The sequence below is a fragment of the Corapipo altera genome, unplaced genomic scaffold, assembly GCF_003945725.1.
Source record: "Corapipo altera isolate COAL_440 unplaced genomic scaffold, ASM394572v1 2b, whole genome shotgun sequence".
NCBI classification, from domain to species: Eukaryota; Metazoa; Chordata; class Aves; order Passeriformes; family Pipridae; genus Corapipo; species Corapipo altera.
Window position 1 is genome coordinate 21,988,554 of NW_020884874.1, and position 20,471 is coordinate 22,009,024.

Below are 20,471 nucleotides of genomic sequence, written 5' to 3' on the forward strand. Positions count from 1 at the left end.
CCCTCTGCAGTTTGCAGTATAAGACAAAGCCGCAAGATGGTGCTACAACTACACCGAATCTAGTCTAGAGGCAAGGTCTGTGTGTGCTGTTTAAATGGTGCACACGTTTCCTTTTGTGGTTTAAAGCTTTTATTTGCTTGGGGTTTTCTACTTTTCCTTTTTGAGAACCTAATGTGAACAGCACAAAAATCTAGCTGCCGTTCAGGGTGATTTTGTTTTCAAGGGAAATGAATAATGTCATTAATAACAGAGCCAGTATTGCACATTTCATTCATGAACCAGTTTGACACAAAACACCCGACCTCAGGCTGGATTATGGCAAACTATAATCCAGCGTTTGCCATATGTTTTGCCATATGACTGACATGTTGTGTTACTTGCCAGTTTCAGCCACGCTTGCCATGAAGCATTAGCGTTGAGCCTCTGTCCCAAACTGCACCATATAAGCAGCGAAGAGAGTAAAAAGATGGAGAAGAACAAGAATGAAAACAAAAAGATACACAGAAAAAGCAACAGTAGAGTTAATATGGCAGATTGAGAACAGTACAATAACTACTAGACATAATTTGGTATTTTAAGGGGCAAGATATTTATAATATAATCTACATTGATTTAATCTGGTCGTTTCTAGTTCAGAATGGATTACATATATTTGTAAAACAATAAAAGGCAAGTTCTTTTCATTATCTTTTTCATATATAGCCTTAGTAGAAAGCTGATAAATATGTGCTTTTTCATAAAGTAATGACTGTTGTAATTGGGTGTTTTAGTAAATGTTAAACTAATTTTTGAGAGACCTACCGGACCCTGACAGCATGGGAAGGGCAATTTCTCCAGTACCTGTGAATGGCTGCAAAAAGATCTTCAGTAGTCCTTGGTCTTGCTGGTGTTGCCACTCCATCCGTCTCTTCCCCATAACTACAGCTTGGTAGAAATGAACTATTTGTTGTATCTGATTCAAACACCTCCACTATACAGAGAGAATAAACAAAACTGTCAGTCCATCGTGTGAATCCAACAGGCATATATATAATCCTTGAAACCAGACCTTGCTGCCTCTAAGGCAAAGCATCTGAGAGACTGAGTGCACCATTGTCATAACTGTGATTTAAGATCAACATTTGCTTAGGAAACTGCACTGCATGAAATGCTTGTGTTTGGTCACACATACACAGACAAGAAATACAAGAAAATTTGTATGGTTTCCACTGAAATGCAAAATCAAAATTTACAAAGCTCACTATGTTTTCATAGTATGCTTTAATACTAGCACAGTTAAATGAAGCATAATTTTCTTTCCATGTCTGCAATGAGAAGTCAGAAAGTAATTAAAAGAAATCTCATCAAATATTAATCAGATCCCTGCAACTTTCTTTAGTCCTTTAGTTATAACAACCACAAGAGGTTCTTTCCTCTACAGAATCCCACCTCAATGCTAGGATTGCTCACTCCCCAGCTGCTTTAAAACAGCTACTGTTGTATATGCAGAAGAGTCAGAGAAAAGAGACTCACCACTTTCGTTCTCTTGAGATAGGTGCCCGTCAGCATTACTGCTGCTGTCTTGGCTGCTGCCTGAACTGCTTCCTTCATCAAAAGCAGGCTGTTCCTCCTGCCTGGGCTCTTCTTGAACTGGTGATGCAGCAGGCTGTACCACAAAGGCATTCGCTCCCCCTGCCTCAGAGAAGGTGAATCCAGCAGCTCCTCCCTCAGGAACCAGGCTGCCAGAGTCCATCTCGCTAGAACCGAGTCCATCTGTAAGACAATTTCTCGCCTCCTCGCAGTGTGCAAGCACAGTGTCTCTCTTAGTCGGACTTGATGTGCTTCTGACAGTATCACTCACTTCAGCTGCTTTCTCCAGTGTAAGATCTAACTGTGGAGGTGGTACAACAAGGAACAGTTTAGGTTTCTTAGAAATAGGAGGTGGTTTCTTGCTTGGCAATATGACCTGAACCTTGTCAGGAGATGCTGGTGACCCCTGAAGTGACATGCCAGAAGGGAGGTCTTCACTCTGCACTGAAGACTCAGGTGTGTCATCAGTAGCTGTCCCCAGTGCATAAGCTTCAGAAGACTTTTTTAGACCTACTGCACTCACAGGCTTTTGATCACTGTCAAGCGCAGGTGTGTTATCAGAGAGAATGAGAGGAGAACCCCGAGACAGTGTTTGAACTGCATTTTTAAATGAAGTGCCTTGAGTTTTCATTTCCTCATTTCCTAAGCTGCTACTGAGTCTTAGTGAGAGAGATGGCTTTAGGGAAGACTGTGACGATGAATTTACAGTACCCTTCTCCTCAGACATGGCTTCAGAAGCAGATTCAGGTGATGGTTCACCTTCTGTTGCTTTTTTCACAGACCTCAACTGCACCATTTGCAATGCTTTGGTAGTTACTAATGGCATCACAGGTCTTGAAGAGTCTTGCTTGTTGAGTGGCTGTTTCACCGGACTGTAGCAAGAATCTTCCTGGTTGCGTTTCTTAAAAGAATACTGTGGGTATATTGTTGCACCTTTTGTTAACTTGGGATCAAGAGGTGGTGCTGGTGGTGGGACAGCTAAGGGGCAAGTAGGAGGAGGAGGAACAGGGGAAGAGAATGAACTGATGGAGGCTTCTTGCTGTAACCAGGGGACAGTCTGAGCAAAGGAAGAATTTACATTAGCTTCTGGTGGAGGAGGGGGGAATGTGGGAGAGGCTGGCAATGGTGACAAATCCATGACTTCTGCTGGAGGAGGAGGAGGGGGAGGAGAAAGTTCGGGGCAATGTGGAGGTGTTGAAAGAGAAGGTGGTAGAGGAGGTGCACCAGAATCTGGAGGAGGGTTCAGGGCGGGGTCCAATTTCTTCACACTCACACTCCCTTCGGTAGATGTATTTGAAGAAAGAGAAGTGGAGGATGAAGACATGGAAACTGAAGACAGAAGAGAGGATTTCCTTTCAGGCACTTTAGGCTTCAGCTTGGATTTCCCATTTCCTGATGATGCAGGTTTTAAAACTACAGGCACTGGAGTAAGCGCAGTGGGTGTATTGGACTGGCTGGAGTACCCACTCGATGGCGATGTGACTCGGTGGGATTTCTCCGGAGAAGTGCTCTTTGGTTTCGCCAGCCCACTGGGCACTTGTGGCACAGAAGCCCTTGAGCCATCACTGAAGTGGCTGATGCTGTAATCGCTGAGAGCAGACGATGTACTGACAGAATGGGTCACTGGGGATTTCACCTGGTCGTCTGCCACTGCGGCGTAGTCGCTGTAATAGCCCCACTGGTCAGCATACTCTGACTTGATGCTACTTGTTTCACTCTGTGAGGGAGTGACTGTGCAGATGGAGTAAAGGTTTGGAGCAGTGGTGGACATCATGCTGCTGCTTGCACTGACCGAGCTTTGGCTGCGGGAGCGCAACACCCAGGGATCCTCATAATCACTGGAGGGGCTCTGGGAAGGGGAGCTGCCATTTTTGCACTTAAGATTTAACTGCAGAGAATGCTGGAGGGTGGCAATGAGGGTTTCATCAAGTACCTGTCCACTGGATTGGACTTTTTTCTTAGGCATCCTTCTGAGTGAGTCTGTTCTGGATGGTGGCAAAGGTGGTTTCTTGGCTTTTTTCAGAGAGATGTTTCTTGCAAGAGATTTGTCACCTTGGCCTGACTGGTCAACCTGCTGTTTCTTCTCCTTTCCTTCGAAGACATTTATCACACTGTCTCTGGGATTCCCAAAACCATTAGTATTATTGCATGGCATGTCTGACTTCAGCCCAGAGTCCATATGCATGGAACTGTAATAACCGTCATGGTCCACAGAATACACAGAAGTAGAATCATCCCTGACTGATGTCCTCTCCAGGCTGCTGCTGCTCAGGTTGCTACCAGGAGTGGCACAGCCTGGTGTGGTACAAACCACCTTGTGTGAAGGAGTCTCACTGTTTTCTGAAGACTTGTACAACCAATGCTCTGTGCTGTCTACTGTTGCCTGTGCTCGCTCCCCAGAATAGCTAGATTCACTCCTACCATCGCTGTCCTGGGAAGGGTTTGGTAAAGCAACATTGTTCCTGCAGCTGTAGTTCGTGGTCTGAGACCCAGCCTCTGCATTCCCAGGAGTGCTAAGAGAGACAGCAGAGTCACCAAGAGAAAGCATCATGACAGTATTAGATGGGATGGTATCTGAAGTCTGTGAGTGACGTGTGGAGCTACTCTCACTCCAGTTACCACTTGAAGAATGGTGGTCTTCTTTCCCACTTATTGCACCGCTGGTAACAGGATTGTCTCTCGAATTTGGGTAGGCAGTGGAGCTGTTCATTTTACTATCCAATGACCCAACACTCTGGGCAGCGTGAATAATGATAACTTCTGAGGAGGATGACAGTGTTGCATTGGGTATGATGCTCGTTGAGTAGGTGGCATGAGGAGAGACCACACATGCTGGGCTTGTGGACTTCTCACTATCACAGCTTCTCACCTCTTGAGACTTTGGCCTCGACAGTGTCCCCATCGTGGGATTATTCCTCAGATGCACAACACTATCATCCACTTGTAATTTACTTATCTGGTGAGTTAAAGTGCCAGCAATGTCTTCCGTCTGCCTAGAGATGCTCTGTGTCTGATCTAGGGACTGCAGAGATACTCTTGCACCAACTCGAGGCAAGCTGTGAAAACCTATGTCGCTATTTTGGCGAGAAGCAAATATAACTGCAGCAGAATCACTCATCACTGACATGTTTCCAGATGAGCTGGAGAACTGAGACATCTGGGCTGCAATGCCTTGTCCTTTCTGTGCTCTTATTCTTCTCATTGAAGGGGGCACAACTTTAACTTCCTCCGTCTGGCAGCTGGTGTCCTTGGTTTCCGAGCGCTGCATAGCAGAGCGATAGCTGTCTAGTCTCCCTAGTGTGGAACAGTGATCTGGGACATACATCGAATGCCCTCGGAAATCACTTTGGCCAGTGCCAACTGCTGGAGTCAAAATAAAATAATTATTTCTTGAAGCACAAACTCACATTTATCTTCTCACTCATTTAAAATCAAAACTCCCCAGCAAACTGCTTGACCCCCACGTTCCCGCAGGTTATGCCTTTTGAAGAAAAATCTGCAACAATGGATTTTGCACAAGCATTGTCTGTTTTCGGCATTTCTCTTCCCTTTTTCATTATTACCAGGAACCTCCTGCTTACAGAATCGTCTGTGCTCCTGCCACACATTCGACCCATGAAATCCTCTGTTTATGACATGGTAATAATTTCCATAGTAATCAGTTATGTCAGAGACCAAGTAGCACTGTTTGACTTCCAGTAGGCAACGCAGCAGGAACAGACAAAAGCCTGAGAAACGTGAAGGGTGTTCCCATGCTAATGCCTCATGCAATAAAGAAAAGGGGAAGGAAATCTGGAGACTAGTATGAATAAAAAGATCTGCTTTTTACAAGCCTTACACTTCAGAAAAAAAAATTTCAGGGGACACTGACAGCTCTCCAAGTCCTGCAGTTTGTCTGAAAGAAGGCTAACATGGAAACATGCATTGTTTTACCACAAATAATACATATGCTACAACAGCACTTATATATAAACATTATACAACACTGCAAAGAAAATCATTAAATAATAGTTCTCCTTACAAATACTCTCTAGTTATCTTATAGGAAAAACTCTAAGAAGTGGGGAAAAGCTGGTACTGATGGGCATCTCATCCTCAGCACCATCAGGAAAAAAAAATAAGTGTGCTTTTTCTAAAGGAATGAATAACCATATATTGACAACTTTGAGGACAATGGAAAAACAGTTTTAGTTCAAAATATAATTATCGCTGGGTCGGTAGAAAGGACTCCAGGGTTCTGTTAAATTTACAATTTTATTGGTAGCAGCCTTTTAAAATCACAAACCAGAGCACTGCTTTAAAATTAGTCTGCGTAAGGCTGCTGCTTTTGAATTCAGCTGCGTTGCTGTATAAATAGCAATAGAGAGGCAGGCGTGCTGCTGGAGATGCTGGTAAGGATGCTGCGTGTGTCACTGTGGGAGAAAATTGGTTATTTCAAGTCGCTGCCTTAGCTAGTCTCAGGAGTAATGAAGTAGCATGCCTGATAGGACTGTTCTCCTTTCCTCTTTACTATAGGGAACTGCATCTGGAGGATAGGTATTCTTATCATGCAGCTTTAAACACCACTTAACGGACATTTAATTATCCTTATTCTTGGCAGGCAAAAGAGGCATTTAGGATAAGAAAAAGAGGTCTCTGAAAACGCTACAGTTAAAGCAGCACACCACACAAAAAGGATTGTTTACTTCTTTTCTCCAGGCACATAAGTAGTCTTTTAGCAGCTTGAAGCCTAGTTAGTTTGCTTTGTGTAGACTCTCTTGTTCTCATGAAAATGCAGCCTCTTTCTGCTTTTGGTAGAGGTTTGCTAGAAAGATAGATGCTGGCAAACGTCTTGGACAATCTAATACGAGATACTGTCAGAACAGATGGACGACTGCAGCCGACCAAGAGAGGGATTTGCATATTCTGTACACAGTTATTAAGAACTGTACAGTAAGAAAAATAATTTTACTTTCCAGGTTATTTTTTTCTACAGAATCAGTGTACATCTTTGGTTGAGACAGAGAAAAAAGTCAAAATAGACATTATGAATGTTTCTGGAACCATGACATCACTGTGAGCCAATTAAAAGTATCCGGTTAAAAAATCTGCATACCAAGATATATAAATAACCAAAGAGATGGGATATTTTTCTTCTTCTGCCACTGTGAAATACACACATGCACACAAATACACACACGCAGACAAGACAGAAGGATGGGGCTGGTGGAAAACGAAGCTGTCAGCACTACGAGTATCTAACACTGCTACATACTGACCTGTGGCTGAGAGCACCTCACTTCAGTATGTGGTATGTCTGTATTCACAGAGGAAGCGAAATGCACTCTGTTTCACAAGTAGTGTAACGCAGATGGGTGATTTATGCTTGTTTAAAATATTACTGATAGGGAAGGTAAATGGCAAAGTGGAATGATGCTGGACTTGCCAATCTCCCCTCTTCCTCCTTCCAAAACCAGGAGTGTTAGAACGCACTTACTGGGACATACTACTCATGGCAAATGCACAGCGAAAGCTGAAATACAAACTTAATGGTGCTGTATCTACACCACTAAATAAGAGATGCCAATGATGGCAACGTCTTGGGAAGCAGCTCCTGCCCCATCCCCTGGCCTGGTGGCTGGTCCCAGCTGGAGCAGTGCTGGAGGAGCACGCTAAGAAGAGGGCAGCACGACCAACCAACCTCAGGATGCTGCTGAGAACCAGTGCTAACCCTGTGTTACCAGAATTTATGTAATTTAGGGTCCAGCCTAATATGCTCTGGGGAACTGCATAAGTTGACTCAACACCAGTAAATGTTTACAACCTCAATACTGCAGGGAAGCATGTCAGGGCAAGTATTTGCACCAGTGAAAGATCTCTTATAGTTAGAATTATTCAGAGCCCAAATAAATACAGCATTCAGAGAGAGCAAGACAGCCCAGCCTCAGAAGCATAAAATACAGGGCTATATCCTTCAATCATTTTATGGGATTTGGTCAGGGAAGGGATTTTTCATGGCTGTTGTTATTACAAGAAGACAACTTTGAGGTTTTAAATATTTTTTGTAGAAATGCAGCATATTCTTAAGTTGTTTCAGCTTTGGTTTTGACTTTATATGTATGCACAACCTCATGCAAAGCTGTGAGGATTTACTTGCCCTTTATAACACAGCAATTGCTCTTTTTACTGTTCCATTTCCTGAGGAGGGACAATGGAAATCTGCAGGGGAAAATGGTTCAAAAAACAAACAAATGAACATTAAAGACTCAGGTATCTCTTAAAATGTTGACGGTTTTATGATTTTGGTGGAATTCAGAGGAGGGTAGCAAGGAGTATTGTATTTGCAATTTACAAATGCAATGTAGAACCCTCACTTGCTTCCAGAGTAATATTGAAAAGCAAGGATTTTCAAAACCCCTTAAAATCAAACCACCTTTGCTGCTACTGCAGCTAGAAAGCAAATAATCCAATTCTAAGGGCAGCTTAAACCTTTAATTGACTGATTACACTGATAATGCTATGTTTCTCAGAAAACATCTGCTTAAATAAATAGCAGTAAGAAGACAAATTTCTACAACACCAGAATTCTTGCACTGAATCAGAGCTTTTAAAGAAAAAAGTCCATCTAGTTGCAGGGCTGATGTCTGAGCAGACAGCAGTAAAAAAATACTGCAGAACTGGACATCAGGTTACAGATGCTGAACATTATGAAGTCAGAAGTGGCTGCAAATTGGTATGTGATAAATGTGGTTCAAAATAATTGTTATCATGTCTGCATTTTATATTATCCTATGTCCACAGCCCTGCTATGTCCACCACAGGGGACCTGTATCTACACTCCTTTCTATTACTCAACTATGTTGAAAATACCTCCTAGGGCAAATGCTCTTCCCTAACACACACGTTCAGTGTGGACTCCAGCAGCAAGTGAAGAACACCCATTATCTGGCACAAGTGAAACATGCAACATATGGCACAAGTTTTGCATGGAAGCACAGAGAGGAGGTTCAACTGCTTACTTTAGCTCCAAGCTCTTGGTCAAAGACAGGCATATACAGGTTACACCAGTTCTCCCTGACTCTCGTATTGCTCATTAGAGATGACAGGGATTGAGACTGACTGCAAATTTAACAGAAAAAAGAAAGTGTATGTAATCCCTAGGGCCAGGTACTAACTACCAGAAGACTCCCTGTGACTCAAGCTGACCTGATGGCACCAGCATCTTGCTGCAGAGAATCAGACAAAAGGTCCTCAGCACTAACATGAGAATAGAAAACCAAAGGTTTGAGAGGATAAACAGTATGTGTAGATATCACGAAGTACATGCTTGTTTCAACTAGCATATAAAAGTAATCTCTCTTCTCTTCTGACTAATCATTTCTAATATAAGCACTTGGCTTTATGCCACAGGCACATTCTTTAGAATTGTTGCTCTCATTGCCTCCCCGTGCCCCACCTAGCAATCCTCCTCTAAACCTAGTAACCTGACCAAGTCACTGTGCAGGCACCACAACTTGCAGTGTTACAAAAAAACCCCCAGAGATTCTTAATCTGTTTTACCCTAGTATTTACATATCAAATGATTTTTAATAGACACCCAACAAGAAATAAGACAAGTACGTTTGGCTCATGACAATTTAAAGGAAATTTTACTGTGCTCCATTAAGCATCTGTAATTTCTGAGGGGAGAAAAATATTGCAGAGAATTCTGTGATACTTTCTAGTACTGCCGGCTAAAAAATATCTTGAATGCTTGCATATATCACTGCCACCCTGAAAGGGAGAATTTTGATGAAAATATAGGCAACTTACGTTTTCTTGATTCTGTTCATTTAAATGAACAGTCTCTAGTAAAGTTTATGTTCCTGGCATCTCTGTCTTTCATCCCCCATGCATACTTTCTAACACCCTGATCTATGGATCAATAGGGTTGTAAATGTACAATGTTGAAAAATTACAGCTGTAAAACCAGTATTAGTCAAAAGGCACTATAACTCTGAGAGATATTATCTCCAAAGACTGCTAAAGCTGCAAATTGAAGCAGGTGTAGAATTACTTGTCTGGAACAACTAAGTATATGTGTGGTATTTCTGCAGGACCGCTGGATATCTGAGACTCTTCTTACCTGTGGGACATATAACTCGAGTGACTGCTAGTCCTGGAGAGACTAATTGGAAAGGAGTATCAATTAAGAGAAGTCTTCAGCAGAACAGCTGAGTTCCCAAAGATCAGAAGGATTTACTCGCCCCCATGTTGCTGAGATGGAATTGCTTCCTCTCAGTCACATCAAAGGAGAAGCTTCAACAGTCCCAAACGATACCTGAGACACCAACTGGTACCACCAGGGTCTGATCTGTGTTGCAAGAAAGCAAATGAAGGACTGACAGTTAAGGTGACAGTCATAGCCATCCTGAAGACTGACACCAGATTCTATACGTAACAACTCCTTGTGAGCCACTGAAAATGTGAGGTAGGGAAATAAGATGAAGAAAACTGCATAAGGTCATTATTCTGACCCTTTGAACCCTCAGGTTAGTAAGGAAAAAAAAAGGTAGATGGGGGAAAAAAATCAGAGAGCCAAAAAAACTATGAATTACATCTTCAGATGGAAAAAAGTATTTAAATAATTCAAAGAAAGTACACACAAAACATAAAATTAGAAGACATTTTTCAAACTCAAGAGGACAGAAACTTTCTGTTTGATTAAAGAGAAGCGAAATGCCTGTCAGAAGAAGAATAAATCAAAAGGTGGAAAAGTTGAAGATGTTTTCCTCTCCCCCGCTTTGGTGAGGTATGTTTATCTGGAAGCTGAACTGTGGTGGAACTGATACTGAAGTCTTGGACCTGCTCCTCCTGCAAGACAGGGACTGCACTGGTGCGGAGCTCTGGAGAAACACAGTCAGGTAACTTGGTACCTTGACAAAAAGAAAGTTAGTCTGAGCCAAACCCTAGAGCACTGACACAGAGAAGGGCTCATGGAAATGTGAAGGCACTTTGCTGCCTTTGTTTCACCCAGAAAGTTGAAACATGTGAAGGGAGCTGATGATAACCAAGAGCCAAGAATGAGCAAGGCCTGCAACAGCTTTTCCCAGAGAGGTGCTCATCTCTACCGAGCTTCTGTTTGGGAATCACCTCCTTGCCTGAGGGGATAATACAGGTTTGCATATGAGGTACCATCTGAAGACAGCTAGAGGCGATGGATAATGCAATACAGAGCAGAGAAACTGAGAGCACAGAAACTTGAAGTATAACATAATCTCAAAGTTTCCTGCCTTTTCTGCAGTTTAGATCCAACATTGATTCTTATAAAATATGTATACAATATTTATGTTCTGTAAGACAATGAAGGTAATTCAGAAGTAAGCAAAACTAATTTTTTTCATTGTTGTGTTTGGCAGAAAGAAGAATGCTTTGCCTTCTCCTCTTACTTTGGCGTCATTCTGCTAAATAGTACTGAGAGGGTCCTGCTGTTAAAAAACAACTTCAGAAAATAACTGTCATCTCTAAACTGGTAGACATCTCACATTCTTACTCTGTCTCAGAATCCCATCTATCACATTGCATTTTATTTATGCAGAATTTTGTATGCAGAAGTTTCCAGCCTATGCAGAGAGACTGGTTCATCACTGGAAGACACCTGTGAAAACACAACTGTATTACAACACTAAAAAGTAGAAATGTTTAAAGATACTTTCAGCACATGAGTGTAGTTACTGTCTCCTTTCAGTATGTCTGGCTGAATTCTACTAGGGTACCACGTCCACTGACCTCAGGTCAGCAGTCATGCAGGCTCTCTCTTCTGTTTGGTCTTTTCTGTTCCGAAGGAGCCAAAGCAGCCAGGGGAGAACCCCAGCAGATTGGCCTGGCAGAAGTTCTTCCAAGCTCTCTCACAAGAAATGAAAATAGTTCAAGCCTGGTTGAAGCTTTGAGGTTCTCTCAAGTTTCTGCTTCCTTCTGAAGGATAAACAAGAGGTAACAAGAATGTGCTGTATGTGTTGGTTATTTAGCCTGCACGCAGCAACTTTGGTGTACCAAGGGGTTTTAATCTTTGTGTAAATATTATAGCCATTCACAGCAATGCTTTAGGGGAGAAACAAAGAGATTTATTCAGCTGAAACCACAGGGAGAATGTCAATAGGCATAATGCAATTGCTTGATTTGGAGTTTAGTCCGGATCCTTGTTCCGATCAAATGAACTGTGGAATGTTTTAAAACAACTCGTTGTTTGTTTTGGGACAGCGTAAGAGAAATAGAGAATGGACTACTACAGAAATATTTCTGCAGTGACAGGGAGAAATGGCAGAAAGAACACTGAACAGGGATGAGGGAGACCTAATTTATTCCCAGCCTTGCCAGTGGCCTGGTGGGTGACTGGTTAAGTCACTTCACTGCAGCATGCCTGGTTTCCTCATGTATCAGATGAAGACACGATCACTCTTTTCAAGCGCACTTTGTTTCTAGTGGTAGAAACCAACATGCTATCAGGATGGATACTGCCATGACAGAGTTCTCCTGGCATACATTTTGCTGTCTGGAAGACCTACAACCACCACAGAAGCAACATGAATTTCCTCAGACAACTTCCACCATAGGGCACGTGGCTGAAGCCCTATATGCCTGCAGGTTGTGGGCTGGGGAACCATCCAGAGAGAGCTCCTGCAGCGTGATATTGCCAGCCCTGAAATTTCCACAACTTAAAATAGAAGGCAAGGAAAATCTTCAAGCAGTGCGGCATGAAATGTGCTCAGCACAGAGATGAAAGACCAAAATCAAGACTTAAAACTTGTCACTCTTAGTGAACAGATTGGCAAATGCTATGAAATTCTTTTAAGATATTAACTGAAGAATTCTTTTTAGGATAGATGGCAACTGCAATCTCAGTTTACTCCACCAAGTAAAACTACAGTTGATGTTTTCAAGCATCAAACATCTGTCTGAAGTGGTCACAAATGTAATCTCTTAAGTTTTGTAAATGCTTTCTTGAGGCAGAGGATTCCCATGCCAGGGTACTCTTTCATTACAGATGCCAAAGGAGCACAGTTCCACTCGCAAACTGCTCTTCAAGTAATTGTTTGTTTCTTGGCTTTCTCTATGCCTGGCCCTCTAGTTCATTTCAAACCCATCCAGACAAGTTACATATTTTTGCTTCTCCTTTTGAAAAATCTAGACAAAGAACAAAGAATTGAAACCATAATTAAAAAAGAAATGGATGCAAAATGCAAGGTAGTAAAACTTACTGAAACCATCAATATATGAGACAATTTCACACATAAAGCACCAAAAATTATGTTCTGCTACACTATTTTAAAAGACATTCTTCCTCTACCAAAAAAAAAAAAAAAAAAGAAGGGAGCATAATTTGATCTGTGAAGTTATCACCTGGGAAAAACTGAATAACTAAATTAACTTTTTAAAGAATAAGTAAAAATTACCAGATTTAAATCAAAGAGTTCTGCAAAAAGTATCTGAAAGTTCTGCCATAATTCAGACTGCTTCATCAGCTTTGAATTTATGTCTGCTACTGTGTGTGAAAGAGAACTGTCTGAGGTAGCGTAAATGTGACTGAGTAGGTATTTTTCCTTTGGAATATATGCAATAGCTAATAAGCCCATGCAAATTGTTTCCAATCAAACAACATTGATACTTAAGGAGTCGCCAATTAAAACTGATCAAACTGAACTGAAAAATAGGTCTTTCGCTCTTGATGCAACTTTTGGCAGATTCAGGAAGTAATTCTAAGTAATTATTCTAATAAAGTAATTAATTAATAAGTAATTCATTCTAAGTAATTATTCACAAGCCAAAACGCCTGCTTACTTCAGTTTTGCTGAACATCCTGGAGAAGAGGACCAAATCTCAAGGAAAGCACTGAAGTCCAGAAATCTTACATCCCTGCAGATTTTCATTGTACCAGTACATCATTTTCCAAACACCCTGTTCTCTTTAACAGATGGAAGTCAACAGATAAAAGGTCCCAATTTCCCAATGCAAGAGGTGGCAAGGAAGCACACGCATATTTGGAACTGTAATAGGCTATCAGACTGTATTGGTTTCATGAGCACTGGTAATGTTATTAGTCGAGTAATGATAAGCAGTGACAATGAACAGTGGATGGAATACAGTTCTGATGAGCCATACCTAGCTCCTTTTGTATGTTGTCAGGGATTCCTGTAATAGTCTTTCTCCTTTTGACTTTCTTCTGCCGTCTTACCACCGTGTCTGTGTAAATTAGAGACCGCCGAATGCTGGCCTGGCGGTCGAAATTCTCCCCTAATACATGGTAGAACAAGCAAAGCAACATTACTTCCAAGCACGCTGACATGCACTTTCTTCCACTAGTTTTGTTGTAGAAATGGAAAAAAAGGCATTAATAAATGATGTTAGCTTGGTCCTACAATGAAGGTTTACACTGAAAGAAGATACGGCACATTGTCACAGTAAGGCTTTAGGCACAAATATCCACTACACAGCACTACATGTTTTAAAAGGAATTTTGACTTCCTGAGTGCAGTTCAAATTTGGTGAGATCAGCTCTAATTCCACAAGCAAACAGACTCTTTGCTTTAATTTGGCCCTTTAGAGGTTTTTGGATGGTTTTGTTATTTTATTTTGAAGTAATGAGCTGCAGAAAAAGCAAATCTGCTCATGAAAATGAAAGATCACAATGGTTTATGCAGGAACAGACATTGCTATTGGCAACAGCTATTAGGTCTTTGCACAGCTCCATCATCAAATCACATGAGACCCTTCTTTTTCATTCCAAGTTGCTCTGAACCTGTCAAGTGTACCACATTTCTGGTGGTGATCTTTTAACATGAATACAAATAAGTACTATGGAGCATGCAGAGATCAAACTGATCTTGTGGACTCATAAATATTTCAGAGTGAAAGCTGCTTAAAATTGAAACTTTACAGATGATTATAAAAATAAACAATGCCAAGAGCTGAAAAAACGTGTGTCTAAGTGCGTGCTGCCAGACAAAGCCTTACAATGACCATGTGCTGTATCGTAATGGGACCCAGAAGCACCACTATCATTAAGCAGCTTTTCTTTAGGAATTCACTTCTGTTTAGAGGTTTATAATTTGGCCATTTTACTAGTAGTAAGATAAACCTTCCCTACAGACTCTGAGTTAATTTATTCTCTGTCACTTCTAAAAATCTAACAATGACCCCCCCACAGGTCACTTCTAAGTTTCCTTTTTAAAGGAAAGTACTGTTAAATATCCTTTAGATGACCCTTTTAAAAGTGAAAGGCAGAAAAAAATGTGTATATGCTTTTTACCTTTGTACACTCCTTTTGAAAATCGATGACCAAATTATTGACCTCTAAAAAGTGATTAATGCACAGTAACAAATATGTCATAAATATTAACCCTGGCTGACTGCACATCTGTATGATGTGTGTCGTGAAAATAGCATAGAAAATCTCATTACCTCTATAACAGTTAAAGATACCATCACATATTAAAGTATAGCATGTGGACTGGTGAAAAGGCAAGGAAAAAATGTAGTGATTTCATTCACTATGTTGTTAATACAAAGACTGACTCTGTTTGACCATAGCCTTGACCATGAGCTGCAGTTGTGCTAAGCAGATCCTTGCAGCTACAAAGAAGTGCCAGTTTCATCTGACTTTTGGATTGATTGAAGTCATGGCAAATGAACAGAGGAGGAAGCTATATGGGATCTATAAAATTTAGAATCATTGATCCCACTGGCTTTGTAGAAGCCCTGAAATATTGAGATAGACTATCCACTGGGGACTACGAGGATGTTAGGACCCATCTATGGCCAGGGTCAGGACATTAGCTTATTCTGCATGGCACACTATAACAAATCCAAAGAATTTGAAGGAGAAAGTTTTGCATCTCTGAACATATCTTTATCCATTCAAAGACCAACAATTATGCCTGAGATGGTGAGTTGCAAGGAAATTATAATACAGCTTTGAACGCCCTGGAATAAAATATAAGTGATAAGTAGAGGGTGCAAACAAGGAGAGAGTCTATTATATGAAGCCTCAGACAGCACAAACCAGATGGCCACAGGGAAATGTTACTGATCCCCAGTAACTTCTTCCTATGAGCTACCTAAGAGCTAACCCAACCAATCTGTCTTCAATGGATTTTGATACACAAAGGCCACTACACAGATTTGTAGAATTTCAAAGTAGCAGCTTCAATGAAATCCAACAAGCAAAATCAGAAGTCTTTTTTTCCTTCTTCATTTTGTTTTGGAAAATATCAATGTTAATGTTAAATATGTTTTACAGATATAAGAATACTTTTCTCCTTCTGTTACAGGTTTGTCACAAATCGACTAAGTGTTCCTTATACTCTTTACTCAGTTGTCCCTCATGCAGTACACTGTTTTCCTTGGATTCACTGAAAACATTTAAGTGTGCTCAAATCTCACTGAAGTCAGTTAAGCTGGATTCAAGCAAATGCTTAAATGTTTTGCAGGATCCAGCCTGGCACTGAGCACCTCCACCATTATCAGACTCCTCCATCTGTAAAGAAAGTTAGTTCCGGAAAACCCACAAGAACAGACACCATTATACATCTTTTAAGCCACAAGATATGTAAAAGCAAAGACTGGCCACCACTGAAAATTCAGTCCAACCCCCTCCAGGTCAGAATAAAGTTCAGCCCAGACACTCCCAAAGACTGAAACTACTTCCAAATCTGGATGTCTAGCCAGCAACTTGTCAGCCTAATGCAATGCCCCTGCACCTTCAGGCTATCCAACAGATTTTTACGACTACTATATTAGTTGCAATCTGTTCACCAAAGAGCCCGAAAACTGAACTGATGTAGCATTTATTGCACAGCCACGTGAGAGGCCATTGTAGGAGAATCATTACTAATGCACTGCTGAAAACGTTATCAATTGCCAGCAGGTTATTGGTGGCAATTGCTTCAGAGGTTAACCTTTTATTTCATGCCACAAGTAATAAAATGGAAGTTTTCTGAACTCTCTTCTGGGAGAGCAAGAAAAAGAGCATGTGAAAGAAAAAGCCAAATCAAAACAAATATCCTCAATGGTTTGTTCCATGGCACGCTGAAAAAACAGCACAGAAGTTTTTGTCAGGTTTTTTTCTGCCTCATGCAGTAACATAAGGAACTTCACAAAATAAAATTACTCAGTGTGTGGGAGAGCAGAGGAGGGGAGCAGATTGTGACTTTTTAAAGAGGAACAAGGACAGCAGCTTTTTCTCTATATTGTGTGTGGCTCATGTTGCTTGCCTTGTTTCACAGTAGCAATATAATTATTTCAAGGAAAAGGGAATGGTGGATCCTGGAGACCAGTCCACATGCTGCAACAGCAGTCTTCCTTTACTGCCCTCCTCTTCTATCTGTTCCGATTACCATGCTTATAAGGGAATAAATGCTCAACCACACACTCCAGAAAGGTGAGGCATAATATGCACGTGCACCATTCCAATCAGGAAAGTTGGGAACCCCTGAGTTTTTTTGAGTGCTAGCTGAACAATTCAGGGGACACAAGGTTTGCTACACCAGTTGAATTATGCTGGTTGAAGTCACAAGCGTAATTTATCCAAACACGGTAGGTAACATTCCCAATGATGCTGAATTAAATCTATCAGCTATTTGATCCTTTTACCTCATTCTTCTTTCCATCTGTTTACTTCCCCCCTATATTTTGTAGTACGCACGGTCATTAAATCAAACAGCAGATTACTGTTTCTCTAAGTATACCCCGTAAGCTGTCACAATATCTAAGCCCTACTCAACCTTATTGATTATGTCAGATTATCCATTGTTCCCCTAACTCGGCCTTCTGCACCAGTATCCTAAATTCCCTATACAATGCCAACTGGTCCAGTAACATTTCAGCACTGCATTTATTTTCCTTCTATTAAATTTCCAGAGATGGGGTGTTCATAATTTTCTATTGTCTTCCTGTTGTTTATTTCTAATATTTTCTGCTATTTAAGTAAACACTTCTCGATGATTTCTCCAAGCTTGCTAATGTTTGTTACGGAAGTCCTGCTCCTGTACTATTAAAATATTTAAATATTATTGAAGAATACTATTTAAAATACTAGTTTATAAAAGTACAGGTGAAAAAGACAGGGAAAGAGAACCTAATTTACTTTCAAAAGAAAGCCAAACATTGCAAGCTATTGATTGTCAGAGTAAGCGTGGAGTCAGAGCGTGCCATATGGCATTTGAAATAAATTGGATGTTGAGTATCATCCTGGTTTTGGCAGGCAAGCGGTCAGTTATTTGAATTAACTAATAATAGACAATCTTGATGCTGTGCAGAAAAAGAGGGGTTATTAAATTGAAGTGATAATTCTATCTTTCACAGAAAGTCTATTTTACACAAAACAAAGTATCTCTTCAGCATTAGGTTTTAACGTAATTTAACTTCAACAGAGTGAGAATTCAGCAACTGCAAAACCAAAAAGCATTTTCAAAATGAATACATAGTTCATAACAATAAAATGTGGCCTATGGTTACGCAAGTGGAGTGTCTTTCTGAGAGTCTTGCTCAAAGGTGTAGCCTCATTAACTTTTGCTGTTCTAACTTTACCCTCCTTGATCACTAAACCTCTTGTTGCAGATAAAAATAAGATCCAAGAGGTTTTTTCTTGATTTTTGTAACATTTAGTCTTTGGAATACAGAAGTCCCTGAAAACTTTCCTTATATAAAATTCCTAGAAGAAAATCCTGAAATATCATTAGCATTGGATAAAACATGATTTTCCATTACATATCCTCAGTGCATTCCACAGCAAAACAGTGCTATTTATCAGTCCTCTTCTTGTATTTCATGAATGTCTAATGCCGTTTCAAGCCCACATAGTGCAGACTATCTCCATTAATGATAATTTTAAGGGATTTTGACATTTTCTAATTAAGTTCAGAGACACTATTTAACGCAGAACACTGTTTTCACAGAAAGGTGCAGTAAGTAATTTAAAATTCATGCATCAAATATACAAGTGTCAAAATACTAGCCAACTGTATAGATCCCCTTTTATTTCTTCCCTCCCTCATCAGTGTAATGCAATTACTGAAATTAAAAGCCTACCAGTCACATTAATAGGAACAACATCTGTTTGAACGGCCTGTGCTTGTTGTCGCATTTTCTCTTCTGGAGTTGGCAGTGGGAGTGACTTAGTCCAGTTGGTTTGGGTGTTGATATCTGATAACTCATTTGAAGCTGGACTTTTAGGCCTTTTGATGGTAATAAGCTTTTCCTCTTCAGGGGGAGAGACAGGACACTACAAATAGAAATACATGCAACAACATAAGTTTATCACTGCTAAAGAAAAGTAGAACTACGGTATTGCTAAGGTGTTGCTGCTGCAGTCGGCACAATTACTTGTGGAGCAAAACACACCCTTTCAAATATCACACTTCAACCTACATAAAGAGCAATTTTAAAAACATGTAAAAAAATAACACACAACAAAATACCTAGATTGTATTTATTCCAGACATCTAATCAGTTTAAGGAATACATACTAATGAGCAAGAAAAGAGTGATCTTGAGCATAGCAAAGCACAGTATATTACCTTACACATTGACATAATTCCTGGAGTGTTGAACCCCTCTCTCCCTGCACCCAGGTTTGCCTTCCTTTCCTCTCTATGTATCCCCATGCCCTATTAGGAACATGAGATTTGAGCACTGCTTTGCTCCAGCTGCACTAGGCTGTAAGGATACATAAAAAGCCTCTCACAAAAAGACAGACTTTAGTAGAGCTCAGTAAAAGAGCCTATCAACACAGTCCACAAAACCATCAGCCTTTGATCAGTGAGGTAGCAAGAATAACTTCGGTCTTGGAGAAACTCGCCACAGTTCAAAGGGTTACCAGTCTTTCAGAGGTGAAGCAGTTAACATTATCAGTAGCCACAGAGTGGTCATTTTAAAAGTCAGTCCTTCTCAAAGTGGCAGATTTCTATTTTGTGATATGTTCTACTTCAAAAGAAACCCAACCAATGAAACAAAAAACTTTCTGCACCACAAAGAGTGGTTGCAACAGCTTGTGCAAATCCCTCCGCCAAAGTTAGAAGCCAAAAAAGCCATTTCCTTTTGGGGAGAAAATCTGTTTTCATTACAAGGTCCTTGCCTGCATGCCAGTAATGGCAGAGAAAGCCATAATGCAGCTTTCTACTGACAGGACAGTACTAGTCCATGACAAACACTGAGGGCAGGCAGATTCAGGGTACACAGAAGACATTGCTGGGGCTTCTCACAGGTAGTCCTAAATGCCAAGCAAATCCAAGAGAAGTAGCATTCTCTCCTCCCCACTCCTGCCAGCTAGGCACTCCAGGGAATTTCAGAAGCAGGAGAGGAAGGAAGACCTGGAGGAAAACCAACCTCAGTCTCCTTCTGCCTCCAGGCAAAACAAAAGAGAAAAAAACCATGGAAGAGGAGTTGCACAGCAGCTGCAGCACTAGCAGAGATCAGAGGTGTTTGCTTTGGGACCTCCCTCCCTACCACCAGGCCAGAATTACAGTCCTTCCGCCCTCTTTTCTTTATTCCTCTCTCTTTTTGGAGAGTCAAATACTATTTGAAATAGGGTTGTCAGTACCAGACCACTGCTTCTCCCTCTCTCACTGCTGTACACAGGCATGGAAAGAAACATTACAGTTATTTATAACAGATGGATTTTTTTTTAATTGTTGTGGGTGTTCAGTCTAAGCGATCTGTTTTCTCTTGAAGCTGAGTGCTATACAAAAGACATGTCCAAACACTGTGCCACAAAGGCTGTTTATCATTTCTGATTTTAATTTTCTTCCTGTTACTATGAGGAATTCCCAGTGTTTATAAATAAATAACCATTTATTTATTCTATTATGCTTTGACTCTACATCCTTTAGGATAGGGTCCAACATTTCACTTAATGGAAAATAAAAATAATAGCAACTTGCAGGCAAAAA

The 20,471-nt window shown here is 40.8% G+C and overlaps 1 protein-coding gene across 11 annotated transcripts in view; it reads right to left on the minus strand.

Annotated features, from left to right (window-relative positions):
• The window catches only part of NHSL1 (NHS like 1), a 182,867-nt gene that overhangs the window by 10,431 nt on the left and 151,965 nt on the right, over window positions 1–20,471 (minus strand). For 6 of the 11 annotated variants that reach the window (XM_027633290.1, XM_027633283.1, XM_027633316.1 and 3 more), the window contains 4 exons: window positions 18,613–18,805; window positions 13,687–13,818; window positions 1,513–4,932; window positions 841–970 (listed from right to left, as the gene is read on the minus strand). In XM_027633290.1, the coding sequence (XP_027489091.1) occupies window positions 841–970; window positions 1,513–4,932; window positions 13,687–13,818; window positions 18,613–18,805 (3,875 nt within the window). Of the gene's footprint in view, window positions 1–381; window positions 434–840; window positions 971–1,512; window positions 4,933–13,686; window positions 13,819–18,612; window positions 18,806–20,471 lie in introns of all 11 variants that reach the window. The other 5 variants (XM_027633304.1, XM_027633320.1, XM_027633345.1 and 2 more) reach the window with 4 other exon arrangements.